Source organism: Poecilia reticulata, chromosome 21 (assembly GCF_904066995.2).
Source record: "Poecilia reticulata chromosome 21, P_reticulata-male-v2, whole genome shotgun sequence".
In the NCBI taxonomy this organism is placed as follows: domain Eukaryota; kingdom Metazoa; phylum Chordata; class Actinopteri; order Cyprinodontiformes; family Poeciliidae; genus Poecilia; species Poecilia reticulata.
The window spans coordinates 21195644-21223477 of NC_088850.1; the positions used below are offsets into that span (position 1 = coordinate 21195644).

Genomic DNA, 27834 nt, shown 5'->3' on the forward strand with positions numbered 1-27834 from the left:
GCCCAGTCTCCTGCCGAGACACACACGCACCCACACTACCACCCCTCTGCTCAGTCCACACACACACACACACACACCCTCCTGCACCATGCAATAAAACACCCACCCTGCGGTACAACACAAAGAGCTGATGGCCCTCCCTCCGCCGACCTCCTCCGCTCTCCCATTGGCCGACAGGCCTGGATGCTGGCAGCGCCGCCGACCAATGAGGCGTCTCCAAGGTGATGTCATTTAGGCAGCGTTGATGCTGTTGCTGATGCTGTTGCCCGGCGCCTGCATCCACAGACCCAGACCAGGGGGGGTAACCACAGTCGTTCATCCACCTCCAGCAGCAAGATACCGCAGCCACAGGAAGGGGGGTAAGTCTGCACATCTGCACACATCTGGGGCCCAGTCTGGGGTTCTGATAGGGAAGCTGGATCGTTTGATCGAGGGTCCGCGTCTTTGAGAGTGGAGAGGCGTAAAGAGGTGATGGGGGTGGGGGGGGAGTCAGATTCATCGTGCGGGGGGAGTAGAGAAGGTAAGAAAGGCTAAGAACAGCACTGTAACCTTTGTCATTTATTATTGATCTTTCAAAAGGCAGCCTGTCCTTACAGAGAGGGGGATGGGAGAGGGGCGCATCGGCTGAAAGACTGGAAGAGACCATCAAAAGTTCCACTACTGTGTTCCCTGCAGAAATTCTTTACGAGAATCTTCATGCATCTAAAATACACTTATGGAAGCAAAAAAGTACCAAAGAACAATTTGATAAATGGCGTTTAATTTTATGAAGATGAATCCTATTGGATGTAGTTGAGATGTTCGATATTTATTTAGTTATTTTTCGGCCATTTTTAGCCCTTCCAGAGACAAGTCAAAAAAAAGAACAAACACACAATGCTGAAAGAAAAAAAACAAGACAAAACAGAAAGTACGGAAACTGATAAATTCTTAAATTCTTGCCAATGGCAAGAACACAAAGTGTAGACCGAAAAAGGTGTAGAGAGAAGTACAACCGAGTCATTCCTTCATTGTTAAAAAAAAAATTCAAACGCATCCTAATATTTCCTGCATATTTCTCTAAAACGTATCTCCAAAGAATTCCAGCAAAGTCTGTAGATAAACTGGCAAAAGAAATCATAATTGAACCTCGTTGGATTCGTTTAGCAAGTAATTTTTATACAATTTCTTCTACGTAGAGTAAAGAACACAGTTTGAACTCCTCATGCTGTTGGGTTTAAGACACGTGGACACTTCTCATAACAATGATGTTTAGTTCCAAAAAAAATTATTCTTTCTTGTTTGGAACTGTGTCCAGATTTGCATTAACTTGGACGTAAAAATAAAACAAATGGGAAAGAAAAGTTGATGTTTTTCAAAGCTGTAGGTTCAGGATTCAGGGGTGTGGCGTTGTCTTATAACTTTCCCTCAGTAGCTGTTACCATGATTTTTATCCAGGTATGTTGGGTCAGGCATGGGAATTTAATCAGATTATCTTATATTTTGAGCTAAAGATCATATTTTTCTATTTGGAAATGATAACAGCATAGTAAAAAGGGGAAACCCCGCCCATCTACAGCGGGCATCTCCTCCATTGTTTTTAATATTTAATGAAATGGGGCGTGTTGAACTTTAACTTGTCACATTTTGGTTTAGTTTTTATTTGTATTCATCTTTTAGCAGACATTTTCAGAGTGAATTCCTGCCTTCCTCCATTGTGTGCCTTTTAGAAGCTGCTCTCTTCCTCTGTGTCATGGGCGACACACAGAGCGCCTTGACTCCAGCAGGAAGCAGTGCATTGATCTGCAACCTGGGTGGTTTCACAGGATCAGATGCCATTGTGTGTTCATTTTGTGTGTGTGTGTGTGTGCGTGTGTGTGTGTGCATTCCAACAGTGCAGCAAAGCTCCACGTTAACTGCCTGATCAGTATGTGTGTACAGGGCTGGTCTTGTGTGTGTGTGTCTGTCCCACTGGGAGCCATGACAGGCGGGTCATGTAAGGGTGTGCCATGCAGCATGTTTGCTCTCCTCCTTGGTGGTCTTTCTACTACATATGTCCTTCTGCAAAACTATTTTTTAAGGCCAAGGCAATTTATCTTCTTTTGCTGAAATAGTGGATGCAGAATAAGTTAGCTAGCCTAGCTAATTAACAGAGGTAATGGAACAGCTAACAGAGCTAAGCCTTTAAAGATAAGGCCAACAGAACCAACTACTATGTTAGCTCTGTTACTTGGGTAAGCTAACAGAGCCAAGCTAACTGAGCAGCTAGGACATTAGCTAAAAATGCTCAAGCAACACAGTTTCAGTCAGAATTTATGAAGATTTTCCACAATGTTGTATGATTTTGTCTTTCGAAAGCTGTGCAGAAACTTATTTGGGGGTTTGACTACAATGGAACCCGTCGCAACAAAACCGTCAGCAGCACCAACTTCTTTTTAAGATTGTTAATAACGGATCTTTTGTGTGTTGCACATTCAATGGTGAGCCCAATTTAAATTTTCATTTCAATTTACTTCAATTCAAATAAAATTTAATTTTGTGCATCCTATGATCCCAAAAATGATTCATATCAAGACATTACATTCAAGTGTGACCACTCCTTGTAATGTGAACCTTAGATGATCAAACGTGGTTGTTAGAAAACCATGAAATAGCCCCTTAATTTAGCGCCATTCAAAAACATCTTCATGAATGCTAACTTTAGCATCATTTTCAGCAAACAGTCAGCTAGCGAGCATATTCTCAGTGCTTACAAAGCGTCTGACTGTATTCAGTCTTCTACTGAAAACTGAAATGGCTGCCAGATTATTGGTTTATAAGTTGTGGAGGCTCCTTGATTATTTTCGGGGAGCACTTATGATACTCCTACACCCACAAGCAGCAGAAACTATTAAGACTGTGGACAAAGCTACCAGGGCTATCATTTTTAATTTTTTTTTCAGCTTTGAAATGCAATAGTCAAACGGGCTGAATTTTAAACTTTTTATTTTCAATGAACCAATAAAAAACCAGGCTAATCGTGTTAAAAATAGCATGAAACCTTAACTCATAACTCTGTTAAAACAATAATGGATAAGTGGCTTAAAACTGGGTCACTCAAAAGAAAAACTGAAGATACCATTAAAAAGAAAAAGAAGCCATGACTTACATGATCGGAGGAAGCCAAATCTGGGTAAGGGTTGCTCACAACCATTCAATTCTTTTGAACGTCAATTTCAAGTTAGATGGTCCGTGAGTATTTGTTAAATGGGTTAAGTTTGAGAAACACTGCTCTAACACTTTACCATGTGTTTCATTAAGCCCCATAAAATAACTAGTGCAACTCAACCACAGTATTGTCAGTGAAATGTGATTTACTGGAGCAAATTATTCTCCTAATTAAACCAACTTTAGTGGAACAGTTGGGTTTGTGGCAGGCACTGCCTGTAGTGGGTGTTTGATTAAAAAAAGCCCATATTGGTTGATTAAATCTGTTGTTTTCTGTGTTGAGAGTAATTCTGCTGCATCACGCATAATAAAAAAAAAAGCTTGTACAGAAATTATATTAGCTCTAAGAATTCAAGATCATTTCTTTATTTTGTCTGTTTACATGAGAAAGGAGAAGCTGTGCAGGACATGACTAGATTTTCCATTTTTATCAAGTAAGATTTTTAACTAACAATACATTTCTTTTGCTGAAGTATTTAAAAAGAAGTGAGAGAAACAAACTTTAAAGAGACAGATTTATATTTTCTTTCAGATTGTACAACAGTGGATGGCACCATCTGACATTTCTAACGACAAAGTAATAGCAGGTGGTTATGAAATCTGATCGGGTAATTTGATGCTCTGCTGCCTCTTTGTCTTTCTACACACATTTCTGTCCTATTTATGAAAACTATGAAGAATTGAACAGAATTAAATTTTGGCTTCCCAGGGAAGTAATCATGCCACACTGCAGCTTCAAGGTACTTTTCAGGCAGATGGTAAAACAGTTTGGTGGCACACTTTGTTATTCATCCCATCCTCTTACTTATACTTATTTGCATCTTCAGATCTACAGCTTCATCTGCTGCTTGTCTCGTGCCTGTGATTCATTGATTCAGGACACAGCAGGGTGGGGAGAGAACATGTCCCTCTAGCCCCTGGAAATATGTTTAACCTGCTGTTAGTTTAATAGGATGTTGGGACTTTACTGTGAAGCCTGATAAGCATGGAAAGTCCAATGCTGGATCAAGGGAAAGCAACAACAAGCTATATGAGAACACAATCTCACTGGCTAAAACAAGCACATTTTAACTTCTAAAACTTTCCTAATTACCAATTAATCTCTAATTACCAAAAAAACTCTGAATTTGTTGTTAAGTTTACACCAAGACTGTTCAGTGAAACCCTCTTGTATCAGCTTTCAGTCCCTGCATTGTCTTCCAAGCAAATGTAGCCTAGTTCAAAGTTCTTCTCAATATGGTTGGTTAAATGGGTTATATGGTGCTCAACCTGAAAAGGATTAGAAATGGCTTTGTAACCTTTTCCAGACAGATACATGTGAGAAGCTATGTTTCCACTGACAATATGATTTCGTAATTAGACATTTTGAAAATAAATTTGCTTAATGGAAACACGGCAACTTTGAAAAAACACGTTTTTCAATAAAATGTTTGGTGTTAGGGTGAGGTTTGTTTTTTTTTAGCTGTCTTGAAATCGGTCTATTTCATAAAATTGCAATGGTTATACTTTTCTTCACATCACACAAGTCACATGATCAACAACAAGATGTTACTACTGTAGCAAACTACAAAGAAAATGTAGTTTGCTACAGGAAGTAGTTGGAGGATGATGACAAGGTGTTTTTTAATGACTTATTGTGTGAACAAACTTACTCACCTGTGATTTTAATTGTGTTTCTTACTTAATGGAAACACAGCAATTGTGAAATTGTTTATTTTTTCAAAATTAGAGGAATACTGACAAAGTTTAGTGCACATTTGAAATGGAAAGACAGCTACAACCTTGTTTCTCATTAGGCCTTGAATTTTTTAAGGCGGGGCATGATGATTGTAGCCTACCACAAGCTGACAGATAAGTTCTACTTAAGTCATTTCACTATGTGATGCATTCGGCAGTAATCCGCTGTAGGTGTGGCTAGAGAAATTGTGTTCAGCTTTACAAAAGGTCTGGTTATTCCCAATAAATTCATAATTTAACATAGCTGATTATTGTGTTTTCACATAGGACCATCTTTTGAAAACTGCTTTAAATATTTACTCAGGTTCTCTTTGAATAATATTAAAATCAGTTTGATGATCTGAAGCACAAAAACAAGACAGCATAGAAATGTCAGAAAGGTCTAATTGGTTGACCTAGGTCGTCACCAACTTGAAGTTTCTGCCTCGTCTTTTGTAAGATACGTAGCTCTCCATTTGCAAGAAAAATGTGCAAAGTTACAATCCAAGAACAACAGATGAACTGCCTAATCTGAACACAGGAAGCTAACCTGTCTGTGATCCCAGCCTCACTTCCTCTACCATTGGACGCCTAATGCCTGCAGGTCAGTTTGGCAAGACTAAGATAAAGGGAAAGTATATGACCGACAGAGACAAAACCTAAAGCTGCACAACAGCACTAGGACAATGCGGAGCTTTGAAGGGACTGCTCTGTTGTTTAATCCTGTCCTCTCTCGTTGTGTCTCAGATTCATTGCGTGACCTTTTGAGGTTGCCTCATTAAAGCCTCCCCGTGTCTCTGTGTCTGCATGTGTCCCCTGGCAGAGTGAGACGGAGCTTTGGTTTCCCCGGAGAGTTACATCCGCAGTGACAAGATGACTCTGGCAGGTAAATGCAGACGCAGCAGAAACTCATTTCACCTCACCGCTCCCTCACACGCTCGTCCTGCCTATCGGAGGTACGCCGGTCAGTGGCAGTGACTAATCGCTGTCGCCGCAACGCAGGCCCGCATCATCACTTCTTTAAATGCTTGCTCATGATCCAGTTTAAGTAAACCGGTCTTTGTGTGTATCTGTGTCCTCAGCCTATAAAGAGAAGGTCAAAGAGCTCCCCCTGGTGTCTCTGTTCTGCTCCTGCCTGAACCCACAGACTGCAGAGAACTCCCCTTACAAAGCAGAAGGTACAAACCGTTTATTCTATGGTAATCTTAAAAAAAGTAAATCCAGGAAAAATGTCCTTCTTACATAGCGCTACGATGATCATATCTTGCAAGAAATGTCACTATTTGATCAATTATTCTAACACAATGTCATCAAACGGCAAAAGATGCGGTGGACCTGGGCTGGTGCGTCATGAAAGACGTGGAGGTGATCGAGCTGAACAAGCGGACATCGGGCCAGGCCTTTGAGGTCATCCTCAAGCCACCGTCCTTTGATGGCCTGCCTGAACTCAACACCTCCATGCCGCAGCGCCGCGACCCTTCCCTGGAGGAAATTCAAAAGAAGCTGGAGGCTGCTGAGGAGAGACGAAAGGTGAGGGGCAGAAAGGGAATGGCGCCATGGCCGCCTCTGACCGATCTGGGCCAGCACTCCTTAGGGTTTGAGGTGCGGTCTGTGTCCAGTTCATATGTAACCTGCAGGCAGCAGAGTGTATAGTTTTTCCATTCCACTTGGCTTTTTAAATCTTATGGCTCATGTGGCCATAATATTTAAAAAGGGGAGAAAAAGAATTTTAAATTGATAGTAAAAATCTATTTAAATGTTAATGAAGTCTGTAATTCTCAACAATTAAAATTTGCCACTAGGCCTGCAACAACAACTAATTTTACTGGACAATATATAGTTCCATAAATTATTGCGATAAACAATAATGTTGTTTTGAAACAATCTTCAAGTGATATGGGATAATAATGCAAGATTGCTCTCTCAAAGACTAATAAAGTGTAATTTTTAAACACACACAAAAAAGTATCCAGTAGAATAAATACATATAAATAAAACTTCCAGACAAGATTCAAATAATTTGACAAAAATGCAAGAAAGTTGATTCAGGAAAATTACCATCTGGTTACCACCTTCCTATTAGTTAAACATTTAAAGGGCCCATTCATGGTTTTTAAAGATTCTAGACTCAAGATACCTGGGGTGGGGTGACAAGAAAGAGGGACATAGAAGTACAAAAACAACCATGCAATGAAACAAACACGATGGAAGAGACATTTTTGTCCATCGACAGAATGATTCGGTTTGTAGAAACAACAAACAAGTATAATGGAAAATTACTGTGAAGTCCTCTGTCTCCCTCTAGTGCCAGGAAGCTGAGCTACTGAAGCACTTGGCAGAGAAGAGGGAACACGAGCGTGAGGTGATCCAGAAGGCCTTCGAGGAGAACAACAACTTCATCAAGAACGCCAAGGAGAAGCTGGAGCAGAAGATGGAGGCCAACAAGGAAAACAGGGAGGCCCTGTTGGCGGCCATGCTTGAGAGGCTGCAGGAGAAGGTAGGACCCAGCAGGCCACGGTCTGACCAAATGTATGTACTTCCAAGCAGAGACGAATCCCAAAATGGAAATCTGTATTTCATTTCTGTCTACATTTTTTCCCCATGAAACAAAGAATCGAATCCGAAGAAATGTGAAACGTTTTTGATAAAAGCAAGAGGGAAATGAGATCACAGCAGGGTCTAATGTTTTTCCACCAAGAGTTTTGAATATTTTTGGAAAGCCTGCAGCCTGTTGTGGAATTCTGCATGCTCTTTGAAGCTTCATCCAGAGTCATTTGGCTTCACACATTTTCTGCTGGTTGTTCTAACACAGTTGATGCTCTGACTAATCTGAGTTTCCGTTGAAAAAGCAATATTTGCCAAATTCATGTTGCTTTTCAGCACAAGGTTCAAATTGACTTTAGTTTTGCCTGAACACTAATTCTGAAAGAAACTTTTCTTAAAAAAATAAATAAATAAATCTGTCTAGCTTCTGGATTTAATTCTGGACTTCCAGTGTATCACACGGCAAATGTTTGACTTGGAAAAAAAAAAGCTCTCACTCTTTCAGTCTGCTTGCTAAATTATACATGTATGTATGAGAAAAAGATGAACATTAAGGAAATGCCAAAGTTTACGTCAGTAACTGGTTTACCACTTGTTAATCAAAACAAACCTCTCAACTCCCACAAGCATGTGGTTTATTTAGAGCAGTGGGAAAGTATTGAGTTGCTCTAAATGACTAAGCGGTGATCACAGATCAACGCTGTTACTCAAAATCTGAACTTTTCCATTTTTATATCTTTAGCCATGTGGCATCTGACAAGCAGCATTTGAAATGAATAATAACTCCTACACTGCATTTAATCATGTTTAATTTTAAATACAGTTACTGTGTGCTGTTCAGTGATACAAATCACATTTGTTTATGGGACTGGTGTCCTAAAGAAGCATATTTTAAATGGGTAAGAGTATAATTTGTGTTTGTGGGGCTTAGATTTTTCTGTATGAGCAGTGCTGTTTTAGATTTGAGAGGAAAAATACTAGAGCAAGACACACTGAATCAGAAATGAATGCTGATAATGTCTTAAAATGTAAATGCAACCCTAGAGCAGACTTCCCATTACTTTTAAAAATCATTCAGAGGCATGGATCTATAATCATCAATTTTGGATGAGGGAAAAAAAATAGTGTAGTTTTTTTTGTTCCTCAGGTGAATTTAATGTCCATTTCTATCCTCACAGCTGTTACTGTTGAAGGAAGCTGTGCTTCCACTGTGGTCCAAGTCATTACTGCAAATGATTTCATGAATGGTAATGACTTGTTTGTTTTCCCTCATTTGGTGTCTGTCTTTTTCCGACAGGATAAGCACGCAGAGGAAGTCAGGAAGAACAAGGAGATGAAGGAGGAGGCGTGCCGATAGATCCGACAGAGTCGAGAAGAGAGACACGAAAGGGAACAAAAGCAGCGCAAAAAAAAGAGAAAAAAAGGACTTAACAGTGACTTGAATGAGCTTTTAAGAAAGGCTTTTAAATTTGATGTGTGCTGTAAGACTTATGCTGTACAAAGTTTAGCCAATGCTTGATGTAGATTTATCTCGTTCTTTCTCTAAGGGAAACCGGAGGGGGGTAGGCTGGGTGGGTGGTTAGGTGACGCCATTAACACCGACAAGTATTCAACAGCTATGATTTCTTCTTTGTTGCAGAATGAAGCAAAATCTAATTGCAGCTCTTTCTTCTTCGTAGTTTCTGTCAGAAAAGAGAAAATAAACTCGCCTGAGTTTATTTTCTCTCATTACCGTATGTTGCTTTTGCAGCCACACAAACAGAAAGATGAATTCTCTCCAACGATTCTACAACTTTGAAACACGGAGCTGTAATTTGAATCGTTAGCTCTGTAAACATGAGGAGTGCATTGACGTTCTACAAACTCGCCTTGGAAAAACAAAACAAAACAAAACAAAAAAAATCCCTGGAGTCTTGCTCCAACACAACAAATAGAAATCCAAAAGCTGTTTATGGTTAAGACTCACCAAAAAGTATGACATTTCTTTTTTTTCTTCCAATGTTGTTTGTGAAATAGGGCGTGAAAAAAAAGCTTAATAAGTTGAGGGTTCATCTGCCATTACCAGGCTCTGTGAAACGTTTGTGTAGTGTAGCATCACATTCATTTAGGTCTCTTCAACTTAGATCACTGATTGCACTCTTTTTTTTCCATTAAGCACAACTCAAAAGCACACATGCATACCAGAGTTCTCATATACAGTGAAGCTGAAAAGACAAAGGAAAAGGCAAAGCAGTGATTAACCTCAGTTCACAATTTGTTACGATTCCACAGGTTAAATGGCGAGGTCAGTCTGCTTGTCTCTGTGCTCTGGTTGTTTCCTTTTCATTTTGAAGAAAATGAAACTGAAATAAAATGAACCCGAACAACTGAGTCATACTGACTTTATCCTGGCTTGACTTAAAATGTCTAAATGTTTGTACTGTAAATGGGGAGGAAACTTTGGGGAGGCTTTGGACTTGCTGTAACCTTGTGTTGATGTGTATCTGAAAGGAGGGTCTGGTTGTATTCATTTGGCATGATTAGTAAAGGAAGAAAAGCTTACATAAATTCATAGTTTGGTCTCTTTATTTTCTGGATGATTAGCTCCAATCTATCAGAACTGAAGCCCAAAATATAATTTTTCATGGATTATTACAAGAAACATGAACTTACATCAAACATGAGGAGAATTTACAATCCATCATCAATTTGTGGATTTCCTTAAATTAAGTATATGTGGTGAACTTGTCCTTTCACACAGGCAACAATTTTCAGCAAGGATTAAAATGTAGCTGTACTGTGGTTTAAAACAATATATGTGTTATAACAAACAGAATTAAAAAATATATCAAAATAAACATTCATAAAATAATAACCATATTTATGCTACAATTTGGCAGAAGAGCACAATGTCATACTATCCCAAAAGAGTACAATATAGAACACAACAATAAAAACATATTCCTACGATTAGGCATAAGGAAAAAAGGCAATTACTTGTTTAATTTTTTTACTGGCCATTTACTGCGCGCTATCAGGGAACATAAAATGCATTTTAAACATAAAATATTGTCATAATGTCATAGTGGCTCTAAAATCTGGCTTTGGCTGTTGAAAATTAGTCAAGTTCTGTACAAGCTGAATTCTAAGGTATTAGCAAAAGGTGAAAACATCAACTAAACAAGAAAAATCTTCCCTAAAAAAAGTTGTATCATGTTCCACGACATTCCACATTCACAACAACTGGCTTTGGGAAATGTGAACTTGAAAACATGTAAACATATCCAGTCAGAGAAAAATAAAGTAATAACAGAAAAGAAAGGTGATAAAATATGGAATCTTCAAAAAGCATCTTTTTAACTGCAATCACATTTGTTGTGAGGAGGATATCTATATAAACTATCCGTTCCAAACCTGATGCATGAAACTTCTTCATAAAACCCTACTTAAACAAATTTAAATAACCACTTAAAACTCATTTTGTTTACAATTTGCTTCTCAATGATGTACAAAGATGCACGGCTGTAAATGTATAGCAATCTGGCATTTCCCTTCTACAACACATAACTAATCTCCTGCGAAGCAAAGCTGCTAAAGATTCTTTCAACATATTGGAAACTTGCGGAATGAGCATCACTTACTTCAGACACCGTATTGTGCAGATATTTGACAGTACAAAGGAGTTTACACATCTTATTTATGTTATTCTCAAGTTATAAAAAAATGACCTAATCTCTTGCCACACTGTGCAGAGGCTTTGTCTGCACTTAAGAGGATTCCCTCACCTCAGCATGCCAAATGTTTTAACTGGCTCCAACAGCAGGGATCTGTTATTAGGTTATTAGCTAAATTAATTCAGCTAATAATAGTTTTGATCATGTGGGGGCACTCAGACTGTGAATAGAGCTGTGAGATTCAGCTTAGGTGTTTGTTAAAAATGTAAAAAGACAAAAAAACATACTGACAGCAATGTCATGGCAAAAGAAACAGCGTATCTGCCCTGACAGAGCAGTACCCTGTAAATTTTAAACCCTTTGTTCCAATAAAAACAGGAGAGCATCATAAGTGGCACAGATGAAAAAGAACTTCAGCAATTTTTGCTTCTTTTCTTAATGACGAAATTATAGATTAATCGACATACATGGCAGGATAAAGCAACACAGTGAAAGTAGCTAGCAGTTAGGTTTTAAAAAACATTTATTGGCTGCATTTAGGCACCAGATACACTGGCAAATTGATTGAATAAAGGTGATTTGCTTACAATACATTAAATAAAATAGCTAATTCAATTATCTCGGCCTAAAGTGTTATGCAGAAGGACTACCTGATGAGATATTAAGGACACCATAACAAGTCACAGTTATTAAAAATACTTTTTAATAACTACTTTTTATATCTACAGTCAACTATGCAGTTGAAATCAGATATCTACATGCATTTTTTTTCCCTTACTGTTTGATATTAAAACTTAGATTAGCTGACTTGTAATTGGAAAAGTTAAAAATGAAAAAAAAAAAGACTTTTTGTTTTAGGGTTGCTAGGATCATGCCAGAAGAATGAAAATTAGACTCTTTTGGAGATTTTTTTTTGTTTTACTTTCTTTGATGTCTTTTATTTACAGTCATTAAGACTAATGTCTTTAAATTATTTTTACAAAGCCTTCAAAAGGTTCACTTAAATCTTATGTATTCTAAGGCAACATGTCCAACACACTGCTTCGCTGTGTGACATTTAAAGAAATTGATCAACACATCTAAAAAAAAAAAAACAGCTGTGAAAATCTATCAGTCTGGTTCTTCCTTCAGTACAATTTCTGCTCAAATAATTATATTTGCACATAAAGTGTGTGAATCCAAAAATCATGTCATCTTCTTCTGGCATTAAGCAAATAGAAAAAAATATATGCAGTTCAAACTGTCTATAAAATAAAAGAGTTTAGTCTAATTGACTAAATAGTCATTTTTTATGCAACATATGTAAATATCTATTGTCAACTGTACAATTTTTAAAATGCATAGACATTGACATGAATGATATGTGTAACCAGTGCTTTTGTTGGATGTCTTGTTATTCTTGTGGTATCACAGTGGGTCTCACACAGGTACAGCCAACTGTGATCTCCTCAGTCCCCAGCATGAAGATGTACTTATTCTTCTTCTTCCCTTTTTTGTTGTTCTTTTTCTTTAGGGTTCTGTAGGGGGATATAAAACAATGCTGGTTAGTTTGATCATTCTGAACATGGGCTGAATGGTGGTGAGGGCCAGCGCTGTTAAAATCAGCAACAACGTCCCGGGTTCAAATCTCACCTCTTGGGTTCTGCTGATGAGGAATTTGCATGTTCTTCCTCTGCATTTGGCTTCCTCTAGATCAGTGTTTCTCAAACTTTTTCAGGCTGTAGACCACTTAACCCATTGAACAAAAACTCACACACCATCTAACCTTAAATTGCCCCCCAATGACACATCTTAATACATACAACCTGAAATGAAAATATTAGTCTCTTAACTCACTTATTGTTCTTGATCCTAATGAGAATGGTATCACTGTTTTGTAAATGTGATTGGTCATGATGAAAAAGGGAAAAAGGTCACATTTAAAAAATTAAGTCTGCAGCATTTTTGAGTTATTTACAGAATCTGAAACTGTGGATTTTAAGTTGTCCAATTATGTTGAACACGTGGAAATTAAAAAGGAAGTCTTGTGTGCATTAATAACATTTTAAGGTTATTTGTAATTTGGAATAATAATAAAAGACAAATAGAGTTCAGTTGCTTTGTCTCAATATGGGTAGGAATGCAAACTTGTGTGTGTGGATGTCCTCTTATTGTTGTGTAAAGTCAGGTTGTTATATTTAAGGTTATGTAGTGTGTAAACAAAGTTTTAAGTAGGATCTCTGTTGAGTGGCTCAGAAGATTTTTTGACACATTCAGTCTGTCTCTACAGCAAGTGGAAAATGGTGTCCCTGTAGTTCATAACTGCGAAAGTTTGGGAAAAACTGTCCTGATAGTTCACCATTACCAGTATAAGTGCGTGTGTGCATGCGTGTGTGTGCATGTGTAGGTGTCTTTTCTGTGCGTATCTCTAGGTGCCATTCCACTCGCAAGTCGTGCGCTAACAGTTTTATGTCCCATTCAGTTCTACCCCCACTTTTCCATGCTACGCTGTGTTCCTCACCGTTGTAGGTGGAACGTGAGCGTGCAGCAGCTGTGTTCAACTCCCTGCTGATGTTTTCAGCAGCACTCAGTAATGGAGAACCTCAATGTTATGGTTCTGATGGACTCAAATAAACCCAGATATTTCATTTTGTCTTATAGAAATTCATTGTTGGCTCAAGCACAATAATAAATTCTCAGATCAACTGATTATTTCCCTATACATTACATTCTGGCACTTTTTTTTAAATGTGCAATGTTTTAGATTTTTGAATTTAGATAATGCAGTCAAAAGATGTAAACCAACACCCACACCTGAACTTTTTGTTAAATCCAAAGGAAAAACATAAATTCACATCTCGAGCTAATAGTATGTAGCTTCAGTGTTTCACACTGCAGTTCTGTCAGAACGCTGACCACGTCTTCACCATTTCTCTCAAAAATATTTTGATGAAAATAGATAATATTTTAAAAACCCACCAACTTTGTTTCTGTAATGAGATTACCCATAATGCAGACTTTTTGATGCATTTTAGATTCATATCATGCAATGCGATTAAATAGGTCTGTTTCTCATCAAAATTTTACCCAGAGGCAACAAAACCCGCAAAAATGCAGCGGTTTCACAGCTACTCTTAACACAAAGCCCGGTATGCATAAAAGCATTTCCCAGAAGTATAAATGGATTTACACTCCCCAAAAAACAAATTCATATTCAAAGATATGCATACCAGTAGTAGTATTGGTACCATTTTAACAGCATGTGTCCACTGTAAGGTGGCTACGATGGCTAGGGTGCCATTTTGAAATCATAGCATCTGATGCTGTTAGCTTTTTTAAGTATTTATTCTTCACAGATGATCTCAGCTATTTTTCTTCCACCCTTCTTCAACTGGAAATGTGTTAAATACTGTTATTCCTCTGAATTACATTCTTAACTTTCTAACATTGTTTTTTATGGCTGCACTGCACACAAACAGATCTGTGACCTATAAATGAAACTGGAGGCAAAAGAGTGAAATGGAGCTTTGCTTCCCACTGCAGAGGCTCACCTGTACAGAACCAGGACTTGATATTTGATGGGTTTGGCCTCCAGAGATGCATCCTCCCCTCTACCCTGGAGGTTCAGACAGCCAGATGTGCTGCAGTTGGCCTGCAAGATCTTCTGGGGTAAACGGGAAGAGTTGTAAGTATCTCTAGAGGGAAAGAGATTCAAAAATCAATAAGTTCAGAGGAAAACTGTTTATCTGTTCATCAGTTTTCCTGCATGCAGCAACTAGTCAGCAAAATGGCGACCGAAAAAGTTGGAAGTCTGTAAAACGATAATTGAATAAAATTTTTAGAAAGTCATATCTTCTGTTAAGTATTCATTACCTTATCGGTGTCACAATACAATGCTTTGGTTAATTTTTAGGTGTAGGATTCAAAAGTATGAAAAGACTAAAACTACTACTATAACTAGTAAAAACTAAACTAAAGCTAAACAATATTTAAGTAAAAATAACTAATAAAATCTAGCGAACACACTCTAAAACCTAACCAAAACTAAGTAAATTAGATAAACAAAAAGTCACAATGAAATAAAACTAAGCTATGATGAAAAACCCAAAACTATTATAACCCTCTAGAGGAGTCTCAAACATTCACAAATCTTAGCTATTTGTGGACGGCTGTTGTCTGTAACACAGTACTGCGGATTCATTGTAGTCCATTAAAACATGAGATTAGAAAAACTAAATCGTTTGACAATAGAAAACAGTGTCTGTTTGGAAACTACCAGGGCAGCAGTACATGCACTAGCAGTTTACAAAAAATGTCCGTTAAGCAGCCCAAAATTATACCAGCTAAATAAGTGAATGTACGCTTGCTTTGTACAAATATCATAAAACTGTGGTATTGTTTTTAGTCAAGTTTATCCAATAGTTAGAATCTCATACCAACCAATGCTGGTCATTTTGCCGCTTCACCATTTTGGCAACTTTGGTTTTTGGACCTGAATTATTTCAATTACGAAATGCTACCGTGTTCCACCGAAGAATCGTAACAGCCAAGGCGAGAAGGACGATTCATAGACGTTTTGACAACTGACAGCTGAAAGTAAATTTCTATCTTTTACTCATAGGATATTATAAGGAAATGTGGTTTCCTGACTGGTGGACGTAGAAAATCATAAATGTGTTCAGAGAGTATAAAATTACATGAAATTAAATGAGACTGTTTTCACTGACTATCCTCATAGTTGGTGAGAAGACCAAATTCCAGCACAATGCTTTAAATATATTAGTAAACATTGATGCTTATATACAAAAAAAGGTAGACGAAAGGGACAAGATGGCAGAGCATATGTAAAAATCTGGCAAAGAGGTGAATTTACCAGGAACTCATGTCAATTTATATCTAGTCGTGCACTAAAAAACAACTACTAAATAGTTTCTCCATATGATTCAGGGAGAACATTCCATGATATAAATATCTGATTGAGAAACAAGCCAAGCAGCCTATTAAAGCTCAGATGTGGCAAAACCACAAAGTTGTTTCTTTTCCCAATCCTTTTTTATGTGTCAACAATGATCGTCACATAAAGGGCAGGATTAAAATTCCTCTTGACTGTGGTTGGGGTGTCTTTTTTGTAGTATAAAAACCCCAGAAAAGATCTAAAACACATTAAAAACACGTTCTTGTGTCACCACGCAGGAAGATGTTAAATGGGATCTAAAATTAAACCTTCATTTAGTCATTTTGGAGGTTTTGAGTCATTGCAACAACAAAAAATAGCTCATACAAATTAGTCCCAAACTTTTAAAACTTATTGAATTTCAGAAATAAATGCTGACTTCTTGAAGAAAGAAATGACATCTAAAACTATCTAGAATCTTCTTTTTAATAGTTATGACTATCAGCTCATATTTACTCCCTTCTCTTTCTTCAACCTTCACAGTCTATAGAAAAATATAGCTATTTTCACTGGAAAAGAATTTGAGCCATGCAGTGGGTAGTCAGCCAGATGTGGACCCTCTTCTCAGCCGAAATGCATTCATGCTGGACTCAGCCCCAGGCGACCGGCACATCATTGGTTCCAGATTTCAGATGTTTTAACTCAAGAATTCAGTCTCGAGTTAAAAGCGTGTCAACACGGGGATCTGAAAAGCAATGCAGCGGCATGTGTGGCGTTTCCTCACATGTACGTCCACGGCGACAAAGACAAGTTGGCGATGTTTGACGCAGAGCTGTGTGAGAGGTAGGATTTCACAGAGGAATCCAGGGCCAGTTGCATCGTTTTGCCCCTCGGTCTGAGCTCCTGCACCGAGATGATCTGTGTTTTGCTGGCGACGGGAATCACCGAGACAAAACCCAGCAGCAGAAAAACTCTTGTCAACTGAAGAAGTAAAACACGAGAAAGTCGGAATAAGGGCTTTTTCTAAGTGTTGTACATCAAAAACATCTGTACAGCTTCTGGCTGCTTTTAAACTCTGATTATGTTGATTTGAGTGGATTAAAAATGAACATCTAATGTAACAAACTGCTAAACCTAAACAAAACACTGTTGCAGAATTATTATATTATGTCACATAACCCTTAAATCACCCTGTGATAAAATCTCCTGGTGATTGATGAGAGATGAAGATAAGAAAACTACTCTGACTCACCAGCATTATGACTGAGTCCTCTCAAATGTTTCAGCTTCAACTGCGGCGCTCCTGTGCTGTCCCGTGTTTGATCTCAGTCAGTGTTTTTATGCAGGCAGGCGGTGTCGGGGTGTGTACCGCCAACTTGTGCAGCGAAGCGCATTTCCGTCATGCCTTAATAGATTTTTGAAGAGGCTTGACTTTTTGTTATTCTTTTTTTTTTGGTTTGTTTCTTTTCGTCCACATTCAAGTGTTTCCCTTTTCACACACAAAAAAAGTTCCCCTGCAGAAAACCTCAAAGGCAACACCGCCATGAGTCTAGCAAAAAGTGTGAAAATGTTTCTTCACCTACAGACCTCCATTCTCTTCTTTCAAAAGTTCACTTCCTGTTAGTTGCATAAGAAACCCCCCCTTTTTTTTGCAGAAAGGCTTTTTTGTATACATAAAAACATAAATGGAACTGTTTGCAACTGTTTACCCATTTCCTTAAACACGGTGCAACTAAAATGCTACTTTTTCCAGCTATCGACATCCTTAAAATGATCTTGGACACAATTTTGGTCCATCTCAACATTGACTTCTTAATTTTTTATTTTTTATTTAAGTAACTGACTAAATCGTTTACTAGTTTACCCTTATAGCAACCCCTACACACTGCCAACGCAGCCTAAACAATGTAGGTCAAGGAAATGCTGACAGAGCTTCTTGTAATAAATCAGCATAACTCCAAAGGCAAACAAAGTGATAACATCTCTTCATCTCACGCCTCTCGTATGAGTAAGGACCCGAAAAACTGGAGCAGCGCTTGTTCTGGACAAAAGAGAGAGAGAAAGAGACCCGTTTGTCAGAGACAGGCAGTCTAGCACCTGTAGCTACAGATAAACGAAGTGTTCAAAGGAAATGAGGTGAACGCACAGTAATGTTGAAACAGGTGAAAGAGTCGGGTTTGCTTCTTAGCAAAGCTCCAGATTAGCGACGCTCCATAACCGGCCACTCAATCTGCAACAATAGTGGACAGATTTTATATTCTAATTGGATACGTTTGTACTTACCGTTTGTTTTATAATACCTTACGTAGGTTTTGAAGTTGTTTTTCACATTTAGTCATTTTACAGCCATTTTTATTAAGGTCTTAGGTCAAAACAGAGAAACGCAGAATTTTAATGAAGAAGGAAAAATACATGCTTCAAAATCTTAGTTGAAGCTACAAGACCTCAGTAATACAAATCGTATATATATATATATATATATATATATATATATATATATATATATACACACACACTCACAAAACCTTGTGTCTGTAAAGAGCTTTTTTCTTTTTTTTTTTACTTTCTACAGATTTTCCATCTGGCCTGTCTGGCTTTTACTAGGTCATAAAATGCTTCCAGTCATTTTATTGCAGCGCTGTCTGAACTGTTTGGGACGGTTCTCCAGATAGTGCGTGAATCCCAATCCCAGTTTCTTTTGCATCCACTAACAGGTTTTCGCCACAAGAATTTAGAAAAGCAGTGAAGGAAGTGATAAACGACTTGCCCACTGCTTCTCCTAAAATGAGCTGTCCCGTTTGTTAACTTGTTTTTTCACTACAGTAAAAATATGTAGAAATAAAAAATAAATAATTAAGAACATAGTTCAAATACAAACACATAGAAGAAAAGTAGTAAACATACATAAAATGACACAAATACAAAGCATAATCCAAACAGAGCATAGTAATGTTTGAAATATGGAAATCAGACCCCAGATTGTTTGTTGGTGGGGAATATCAGCCTTTTTGGCTGCATCAGTTTTTATATAAATATATAATTAGAGTAACACTGAAATTAAAAATATTTCATAAGTTGCAAAGATCTGCCAAGGATTGTTTGGTCATCTATTTCTCATTACTGCAAAATTCTTACAAAATCAACTTTAAGGGAGCAAAAAGCTCATAACTCTTCGTTTTGTCCCATATTTCTCAGTTCTCCTCCCAAAGTGCACCTCCTCCATTGCAAACCGTTCCCAGTGCTCTGTCCCGCCAAGCCAACCAGGTGTGGTTTTTGGACATGTTTCAGCAAATCTATTTCCCAAATTGAACAAAAATTGAAAATCATTTACAAACCTTTACTTTTCCATCAGATTTAATGACTGGCTGCAAGTGATTAAATAGTCCCAGACATCTAAAGAAGAAACAAAAAGATGGCAATGGTGAGAAGCGAGAGCTGTGCTGGTGTAAAATGCCAATACAAGGAATGAGTAATTTGACACAATAAAATGACAGCAAGATAAATATCTAATTGGGGTCAAAATCTATTTTTGCACTGCGATTCAAACATGGATGATTAAAACACAGAGTGCCGTGGCCCTTTCTTTGCATGAAACAACCCTTTTACTGAAACAACAAACTCCCACACACAACTATAACGTCAAAACAAAGTAATGGAATAACAAGCAAGGAAGACAGTTTCAACTTGAGATGCATGAACAGCTGTTGCCAAGGCACCTCATGTCACCACGAATATGCATTTTCTGTTGGTAGCATGTTGGGTTTCACTGCTCTGGCCCAAAGAAGAGCAGTGAAGGAAAGTAATACAAGTCCAAATTGAAATGGATTTAATACAATATATGAGTGGAAATGGTAAGAAGTATTTAGTTTTAGTAACAGGTGAAAAGAGAGATCATGCAAATAGGTCAGTTGTTTGTTAGTTTGAAATTATGTTCTACTTTCTGAGCCGTTGTACTGATGTCTACAGTGAAGCCTATATGTTGTAAATGGCTTGTATTTATATAGCGCTTTCTCAAGTTCATTCACTCCAACGCATTCCAAGATACAGTTAATTTGCTACTTGTTTCTGAGATTTTGCTTCTTCAGTCTGGACCCAAACCTTTTGACCACAGGTGAGGGTGGGAACAAGATGGATTGGTAATCTGAGGGTAGGTTTTTGGTTCAGCTTTCCTTGAGAAACCCCCACACTACTGCTGATTAAGCTCCAATCCATTTATCCACCACCAGGTCCATCCTGCTCATTTTTTCCTCTTTACGTAACCTGGTAAAACCCCATAGAGATCCAGATCTCATTTTCAATAATCCATACTCTTCTTCCTTTCAGGTATTGTTCTGGTCCTCCATGTGACACTGTAAAAGCAGGTCAACTACAACAACTCAACAATGTCCAGAGTCTTTGAAGACTTGATACAAGCTTCCATTCTGTTTAATGATTACCACCATTAGGACCTACCTACGCTCTGTGGGTGATATGTAGCCCTCAGAACCCTTTTTTCCAGCTCACTACTTAATTTCGAATAAATAACTGGAACAATTGGAGCTTGGGGTGAAGGAAGAGCAGTGAAGATCCATAAAGGTTATTTCCGCGATAAAAGAGCTAGTAAAGCATGTCTCACAGGTTCATTGATGCCAGTATGACTGACCAAGTTTCAGAGTTAGATCAAATCAATTAAAAGGGAGTCTGCCATCGCAATGGAGGAAAACAGAAAAGTGGACGCGTTGTTCAAGAAAATATTTTTCAGTGAGAAAGATAACATCCCGCTTTGTCGGAAATTTGATGCACAGTTATCAGAGTTTGACGACAGAGGCAACATTAGAAGTGCAGTTTGTATGGTGAGTGAATTAATAGGTAGAAGCTTTGTTTAAAGGTGGAGTTTGTGAAAATATACATAATTTCTGCAGCAGAGCTATTGACTTCTGACCAAGGCGAATTTGAGAACATCAGTTCATCCATAATATCATCTGCAGACATGTTCACCAAATGATGTACAAAAACAATTAAAGACGACGCAAGAGATTTCAATACGTTTTTTCTTGCCTGTGATATGACTAATACCACACAGCTAGTTGTTTTTGTGCATGCGGCCACAACAGACTTTGAGTCTGCTAGCTAGCTATGAAATCACCAAATAAGATCTGTTCCATCACATTCTCCCGGACAAATTTGAACTGTCATTTGAGAAGCTGAGTGGCCTCGCTACGGATGGAGCACCAAAAGGGATTGACTGATTAAAATTAAAAATAAAATTAGCTGCCATCTGGATTTTTTTTTTCTAGTTATATGCCACTGTCTTGTGCATCAAGATAATCTGCTTGCTCATGTTTGAGGATGAGCGAGACGATGACAGCTATTGTTTCTATTGTAAAGTTTATCAAAAGCAGATGGATAAAAAGCCTTTAATTCAGAAAGCTGCTCTTCAAACTAGTCATAGTATAACAGACCCAAAGAATATACCACCACATACTTATGCTGATGTCTCATGTGTGGTTGTTTTGTTTTGACCTTATGTCAGCTGATAATATGGAGAACAATGAATATTTTTCAGTCCAGCAGTTTATGCAGAAATAAACCACACATTATTCTTCAGAGGCAGACATCCTCTAAAATCTATTCTGGAGCCAAACTCTCGGAGAAACAGACCTTAATACTATAAGACCTGATCATGATCATGTAAATCATCCAATATCTCTTTGTTACTCACCAGCAATAAAGACACAAACCGATATTTAATCTACTTTGTCTTATAAAAGCTTATGAATGGTGAATTATTTTAAATTGAAAACTTATGTGCTTTATAAATTATTACATTGCTTTGAAATTAGCTATATTAATTTCAATGATTTATGCATTTCCAGTTTTATTTAAACTACAAATGATTACAAATCATTTATTTTTTGGACTGTGGACTTTTGGCCTGGAACACTTTCAGAGAGAGGAACTGATTCTCCGCCTCTGCACTGTGTGTCTTCTGCCACCTAGTGGTTGGCAAGATGTAGGCTTCTATGAGAACACTGCGCACTACATCGTGGGTATTGAATAACATGAAGGAAAATGTTTCATAATTATTTAATTTGACAAATACACTTTTGGATTTAATGATATAACTGAAATATTAGCAAAGTGAGACATATCTAGAAATATCACAAAACTGCTGAGTTACTGAAAGTTCTCAATTTCTTTCAACAAGTTCCTTCTAATCAGTAAAATACAAAAAAAGTAATTATCTCCAAATGTATAAAGTTTATTCTGTGTTCTGCTTTGTCGTTTTGCACACAGCATGTTAAATTAGAAACGTACTATGATCTCAGCTGATGACACACTGTGATAAATCATAGAAATAAACCAGACTTTTTAAAAACAGCATGTTTAAATCTTAGTGAAGCAAGTGAGTTATGGATTCCAGACATCAGACAAATGTACATAAAGTTGGACATGGAGCAAACACGGGTTGTTTGCAGAAATGAAACGTGTCCAGCTAATCTCTGGTTGCCCTTAACATCCAAGTTGACTATGTGGTAAAGAAATCTAAGGGAAATCAGTTCCTTCTGGTGAATTTGAGAAGTTCAGCCAGAATCTTCTCCCTCTGCTGACTCCTGGCCTCTACAACTGAAACGTAATCCATCAAGCATGTCAGTCATCTCTAAGGTCAGAAAAACAAAAGAAACACTTCAGTGCCTCTACTTCCTCTCAGGCACCTCACTTATACCGCCTGAGTTTCTCAGGCCAATACCAACAAACAGAGCGGGCTCATTTCCAGGCCCTGTTCGACTATGTGGCTTCCAACTCACAAAACCACAAGAGAAAGTCAAAGTTAGACATTGAAAGCTTTCTGAACGAGCTTCAGTTCCTTACATCTGAAATTCTTGTCATATTTCTTAAAAGCCTATAATATGAAGCAGACAGTCTGTGAAAATATAGATCTCCTCCACCTCCTTCCAGTGTTCTATTGCCGTCTACAAAAATGTACCACTTAAGTCAAAAACAACCAATCAGACCTAGCAGGAGGGTTTTAGCGCTGTCAATAAAGCTCATGTATGCACTGCTCAGTCTGCTAATGGCAGAGAAACAACTTATCATTCTAGAAAAACTGTTTATTTTCCATCAACGGTGGCTATGCTAACTAGTCTTAGCATTCACAGCAGGCTATGCTATCAAGAAGTTGTAGCATAGCAGAGAGCAAAGGAGAGAAGAGCATAGAAGCATGACTGACAGCACCGAGATTATTCTACTGGCCCTGATTGGTTGTTTTATAGTAAGCACTGAGAGAAGACAGAAGAGCTAAAAAAAATGTCACAGATTATCTGTCTCATACCACACTGTCAATTTTAATAAACATGTAAAAATATTTTTGATTAAAGTTACAAATTGCAGCTTTAAACGGCAGGTGGAAAAAAAAATCTTAAAACCCTGAGAATCTGGCAAAAAATCTGCTGAAGACTAACTAACCTTGAGCAACAGGAGGAAACAATCAAACTCTGAAGGATCAAGTTGCAGAACTCAGAGCACAAATTAAAAATGAGCAACACTGCAGCCTGAAGTGACCCAATTCCGACTTTTTTTTTTTTACGTAATGCAACCTGTGTCCGGTCTTTTCATGGCAGTGTGAACAGCACAACCGGGAAGAAAAACAACAACCATGACAGACTATATGAGGAGAAAGTTGTTAATATGTTGCTCCGGCCGGACAACAACTTCAAATATGTAAACTAAGCTCTACCGTTAGCCTCCATGGTTACTTCCGCAAACACTGAGCACTTCTTTTTATGGCGGTTGTCAGAACACTTGGAATGCTGACACTATTGCGCCCTCTACTGCGCATGCGGGACACTTTCAGGTAGTTTGCCGGTTCCCGCTGCAGAACGCATACAGGTCACATTTACTGGCAGTGTGAACGGCCCCGCCAAAAAAATTGGAATTGCCAAAAAATCGGAATTGAGTCATGTCAGGCTGCAGTGTGAATAAAGGTTCCTCACGAAAAGAGCAATTGTGTCCATGCAAACTGACGACTCCAACAAAACAACGGAGGCAAACGGGGCTCCACAAAAACAGAGGCGTTAGAGGCCCCCACCATGATCAAACGAGACAGAGGCCTCAATGCAAACCCTGGCGACTACAAAAATGTAGGCCGCCGTCCAAATGTAAGATTGCATGCAAATAGAAGACATTCCTGTAACAGAAGCCAGTAGGCAAAAACACAGCTTCAAGCAATTAGAAATATTTGATCACAAACTGAGATTTCTTTTGTTTGTTTTGTTTGTTTTTTGGCTCTAGTGGCCTTTATTTGATAGTTAATTGACAGCAAAGTGGGTAATGAGAGAAGGGGGAAGACATGCAGCAAAGGTCATCAAGGCTGGGAACCAAACCTGCAACAGCTGCATCGAGGACTGAGGCCTCCATATGTGGGTTGTGCTGAACCCCTGCGCCACCACAGCACACCCATCACAAACTGAGTTTAACAAATCAATTGTTCCGTTGTGTTTCTGTTGCAGTTACCACAGTGATTTTCAAAGTGGGGGCTTCACCCCGACAGGAGGACAAAAGACACATACTGATGTTTTTGCAAATAAACATGATGCGTAGTCCTCTAGTATTGCAATAGGTCATGCTTCTCGGATACAAAATCGGCATTTCTATGAGGGCAGGGCAAATCCAGCTTCGATTTTATTTCATTTGTTTTTACACTGATTTGTGTCAAATGTGGGTGTCGAGCTCGAGGCCTGTTTCATATTTACTAAAAGCACAGAGATCATTTTAAGCAGAAGCGATTATTCGTCACATCTTCAGCTTGATCAAAGTCATGAGAGCACACTGAAAGTCTCGGCGTACAACTCAGACATGTTTGCAGTGATTGCTGTGAACCACTTCAACCAAAGATGTCAATCTGACCAAAGTTCACCAGATAAGATTCATAGCAGCCTACTTAATAAATCCAAATAAGAGCATAAAAGAAATCCACAAACCCGCTTTGCAACATGTGCGGAAGCCTACGTTGTTAAAGGATCGTCCTCCCACGCAGAGTGAGACCTGGATCTGATGGGGGTTTCAATCACTTCTTGTAAACAGGCTTCTTAAGGCAGGAAGACGTTCAACCGTGCGATGCTTGTTCCAGGAAACGGCAGAGTTTCCCTGAACTATTGGCCATCTTTTTCGATCACCAAATCCACAAGGAAATTTGATTCAAAGTCAATTGTGAAAAATTTTCTATAGCATTTTTCATTTATCATTACAATAAATTCCAATTAATGTTAAAAAAATATAAGATTTTCACCATTTTCTCCACCACCTTTTTCCAGGAGAACCTGAATGGATAAAAGTGAATTCAAAAATATGATTACATAAAGTCTCTATATGCAGTTTAGTGACATAAATCACACTTTTTAAGGTATGTTCAAATACAAAAGTTTTTGAACATATGTTCAAAAACTTGAACATACTTTTTGAGATTACAGGTTTTGAACCAGTTTAAACCTGAAAACCAGAAATCTGAGAGAAATTACAAGGTTACTAAACACCTGAGGAGTTATGTCAAACATTTAAAAATTAATTAGTACAATTCAAAATTTAACAAAGTTGGTGAAGTTGGGCTTTTTTTTTGTGAAAACATGGTAATGATTAAATCTAACAAGTTTTCAGACCGAATACAATTAAATTCAAAATTGCTTTTTTATCCCAAAGGAAAATGAACCATCATAACTCATACCATCCAGGTATCTGAATACTTGTAATCTGAAAAAGACTGATTGAAGATGGCCATCACAAAGACCACATGACCAAACATCATATCGGCCAAACATTAACATTAGAACATAACCAAAAATACAACGGGAGTATCATCATTATTAATTTACAAAAAAAAAAAAAATCTTTTTTTTTTGTAAAAAAAAAAAAGATTAGCATTAGCATAATGCTAATGTTGTCCAGAGCAACATTAGCATTATGCTAATAAGAGCAACAAAACCCATCTACAGCAGTTTTTGAACAGAACAAGTAAACAACTTTAAAAAAGCAGAGCAGTATGATTGCTAAAATAACACAATAAGCAGCATGCAGGAGAAGCTGTAGCTTACCGGCCATCTGTGAAATACTCTGCATTGTCATTCAACTGGAGAATTTCATCTAAGCTTTCCTTTGTCAGCTTTTTCACCACAGCAATCCAAAGTTTCAAAGAATTTTATATCCTGGCCATTTCCTTCCTGTCTAATTCCACTCGAAAAGAATTTCCCTTCACCACAGTCTGGGTTCTCTCCCCACGACAAGGATTGTCTCCGGTCAATTTTAGACCTGGCCAATCAGCGAACAGAAAGACAAGAAGCGAAAAATTACTTCGATTTTCTGTTTTAGACTTGTAGTCTGGCTGTTTCAACAATGGCAGTAGAGCATTTTAAACGAAATCATCCAGTCTTTGCTGTCTAGGCTTACAAATATCGAATGGCCCCCTCTTTGCACTTCTCCCTTTGTAGTTAACGATTGTTTACATCGGAAGCTATTTCCAGTAAGCTATTTAGCGTCAAACTGGAGCATTACAGACATAAGTGTAAGGTTTAAAGCAGGGGTCCCCAAACTTTTTCCTGAGGGCCACATAACTTTTCCCTTCTCTGGTGGGGGCCGGAGTCAGTTTGTAACAGAAAAAGTGTGAAGATTGCAGGAATGTCTAAATGTAAAAATTTATCATTTTCCAGAAAGCACAATCAAATAACATACTCTGGGTTCTTGACAGAAAAAATCCAGGAAATAACACTATTTATTAAATAAATACCGTATTTTCCGGACTATAAGCCGCAGATATCTCTGCCACTCCAGGTTTTCCACAGTAATGCAGCAGCAGCAGAGGGGGGCGGACACAAAACATTTGAGTCATAACATGTCAATTGAATATCACATTTATTACGGTTGAAAAAGAAAAGTTGCCAAGTTTAGATTTAACTTAACTGATTACAGTAGTTTCCAAACAGTAACTGTAACAGTAAAAGTGTTGATCCTTCGTGTCCTAGCATGTGCTAAATAAAAATGGGTGCTTCCTCCTTCTTCTTCTTTACATTTCAACCATTATTGTTGCACTACTGCCATCTATTGGATCCTAATATCTATGCCTCAAATTCTCATAATGATCCCAGTATTATTTTAAAAACTGTTAAATAGCATTTCCCCTCAATGCTATTTAACTGATCAACAACATTCTCAAATTTCAATTCCCTATTAAAACCTAATTCCGTTTTAATGGGCGCTTTCTTCTTTTATTTCCAATTTTGACTTCCAGTGATTCACTTCCTGCTAAAGAGCCTCCTGGTGGTTGAAGAAAAATCCACATATAAGCCGCATGGTTCAAAGCTTAGGAAAAAAGTAGTGGCTTATAGTCTGGAAAATACGGTACATGAAAAAAAAATCTAAATGTTCTCTGGTATTGTTCAGGGGGCCGGACCAAATGTGGAGGCGGGCCGGATTCGGCCCGCGGGCCATAGTTTGGGGACCAATGGTTTAAAGCCTCAACACTGTCTAAACCTCCAGGAAGCAACAGTTTCTCAACAGCCGGGAGCCCAGGTCCTCTATACAAAGCGTGCATTTAGTTAAAGGGGCAGTTTAAAAGAAAAACAAACAAAAAAAAACAGGCTAATAGCAGGGGAGACATTTCCAGCGCCCCATTAAATTCAGCAATGCTGATTGGCCAAATGTTGGTTTTCCCCGTAACAACCAGGAGTGCAATCAGTAGCTCCACATAAGACAAATAAGAGTCTGTTAGGAAAAATTCACTGTTGAATGAGGAATTTTAATTATTTGTGTTTTGATTTTTTTCCAACCTCCTCATCTCGTCTTGTAGCGCCACCTAAGGACCAACCACCGCTGACTCATTTAGTGAATGCAAAA

The 27834-nt window shown here is 38.1% G+C and overlaps 2 protein-coding genes across 2 annotated transcripts; one reads left to right on the forward strand and one right to left on the reverse strand.

Moving 5' to 3' along the window:
* Positions 1-227: 227 nt before the first annotated feature.
* Positions 228-9993, forward strand: stmn4 (stathmin-like 4). The gene is made up of 6 exons (XM_008398164.2): positions 228-359; positions 5726-5788; positions 5985-6080; positions 6227-6432; positions 7208-7399; positions 8744-9993. Exons 2-6 carry the CDS (start codon positions 5776-5778, stop codon positions 8801-8803), a joined length of 567 nt encoding a protein of 188 aa, XP_008396386.1. The 5' UTR covers positions 228-359; positions 5726-5775; the 3' UTR covers positions 8804-9993.
* On the reverse strand, positions 9994-17632 carry il17a/f3 (interleukin 17a/f3). The gene is made up of 4 exons (XM_008398162.3): positions 17225-17632; positions 16757-16953; positions 14630-14773; positions 9994-12616 (listed from the first exon to the last, which is right to left on the reverse strand). Exons 1-4 carry the CDS (start codon positions 17228-17230, stop codon positions 12493-12495), a joined length of 471 nt encoding a protein of 156 aa, XP_008396384.1. The 5' UTR covers positions 17231-17632; the 3' UTR covers positions 9994-12492.
* Positions 17633-27834: the final 10202 nt, after the last annotated feature.

Bases quoted from the DNA above. Each gene is read 5' to 3' on its own strand.
- stmn4 (XM_008398164.2), top strand. The intron at 6,081-6,226 runs GTACAAACCGTT...AAACGGCAAAAG, and splicing joins CTCCCCTTACAAAGCAGAAG to ATGCGGTGGACCTGGGCTGG. The intron at 6,433-7,207 runs GTGAGGGGCAGA...GTCTCCCTCTAG, and splicing joins CTGCTGAGGAGAGACGAAAG to TGCCAGGAAGCTGAGCTACT.
- il17a/f3 (XM_008398162.3), bottom strand. The intron at 14,774-16,756 runs GTGAGGAAACGC...CTTTCCCTCTAG, and splicing joins TTGTCGCCGTGGACGTACAT to AGATACTTACAACTCTTCCC. The intron at 12,617-14,629 runs GTGAGCCTCTGC...ATCCCCCTACAG, and splicing joins CAAGTCCTGGTTCTGTACAG to AACCCTAAAGAAAAAGAACA.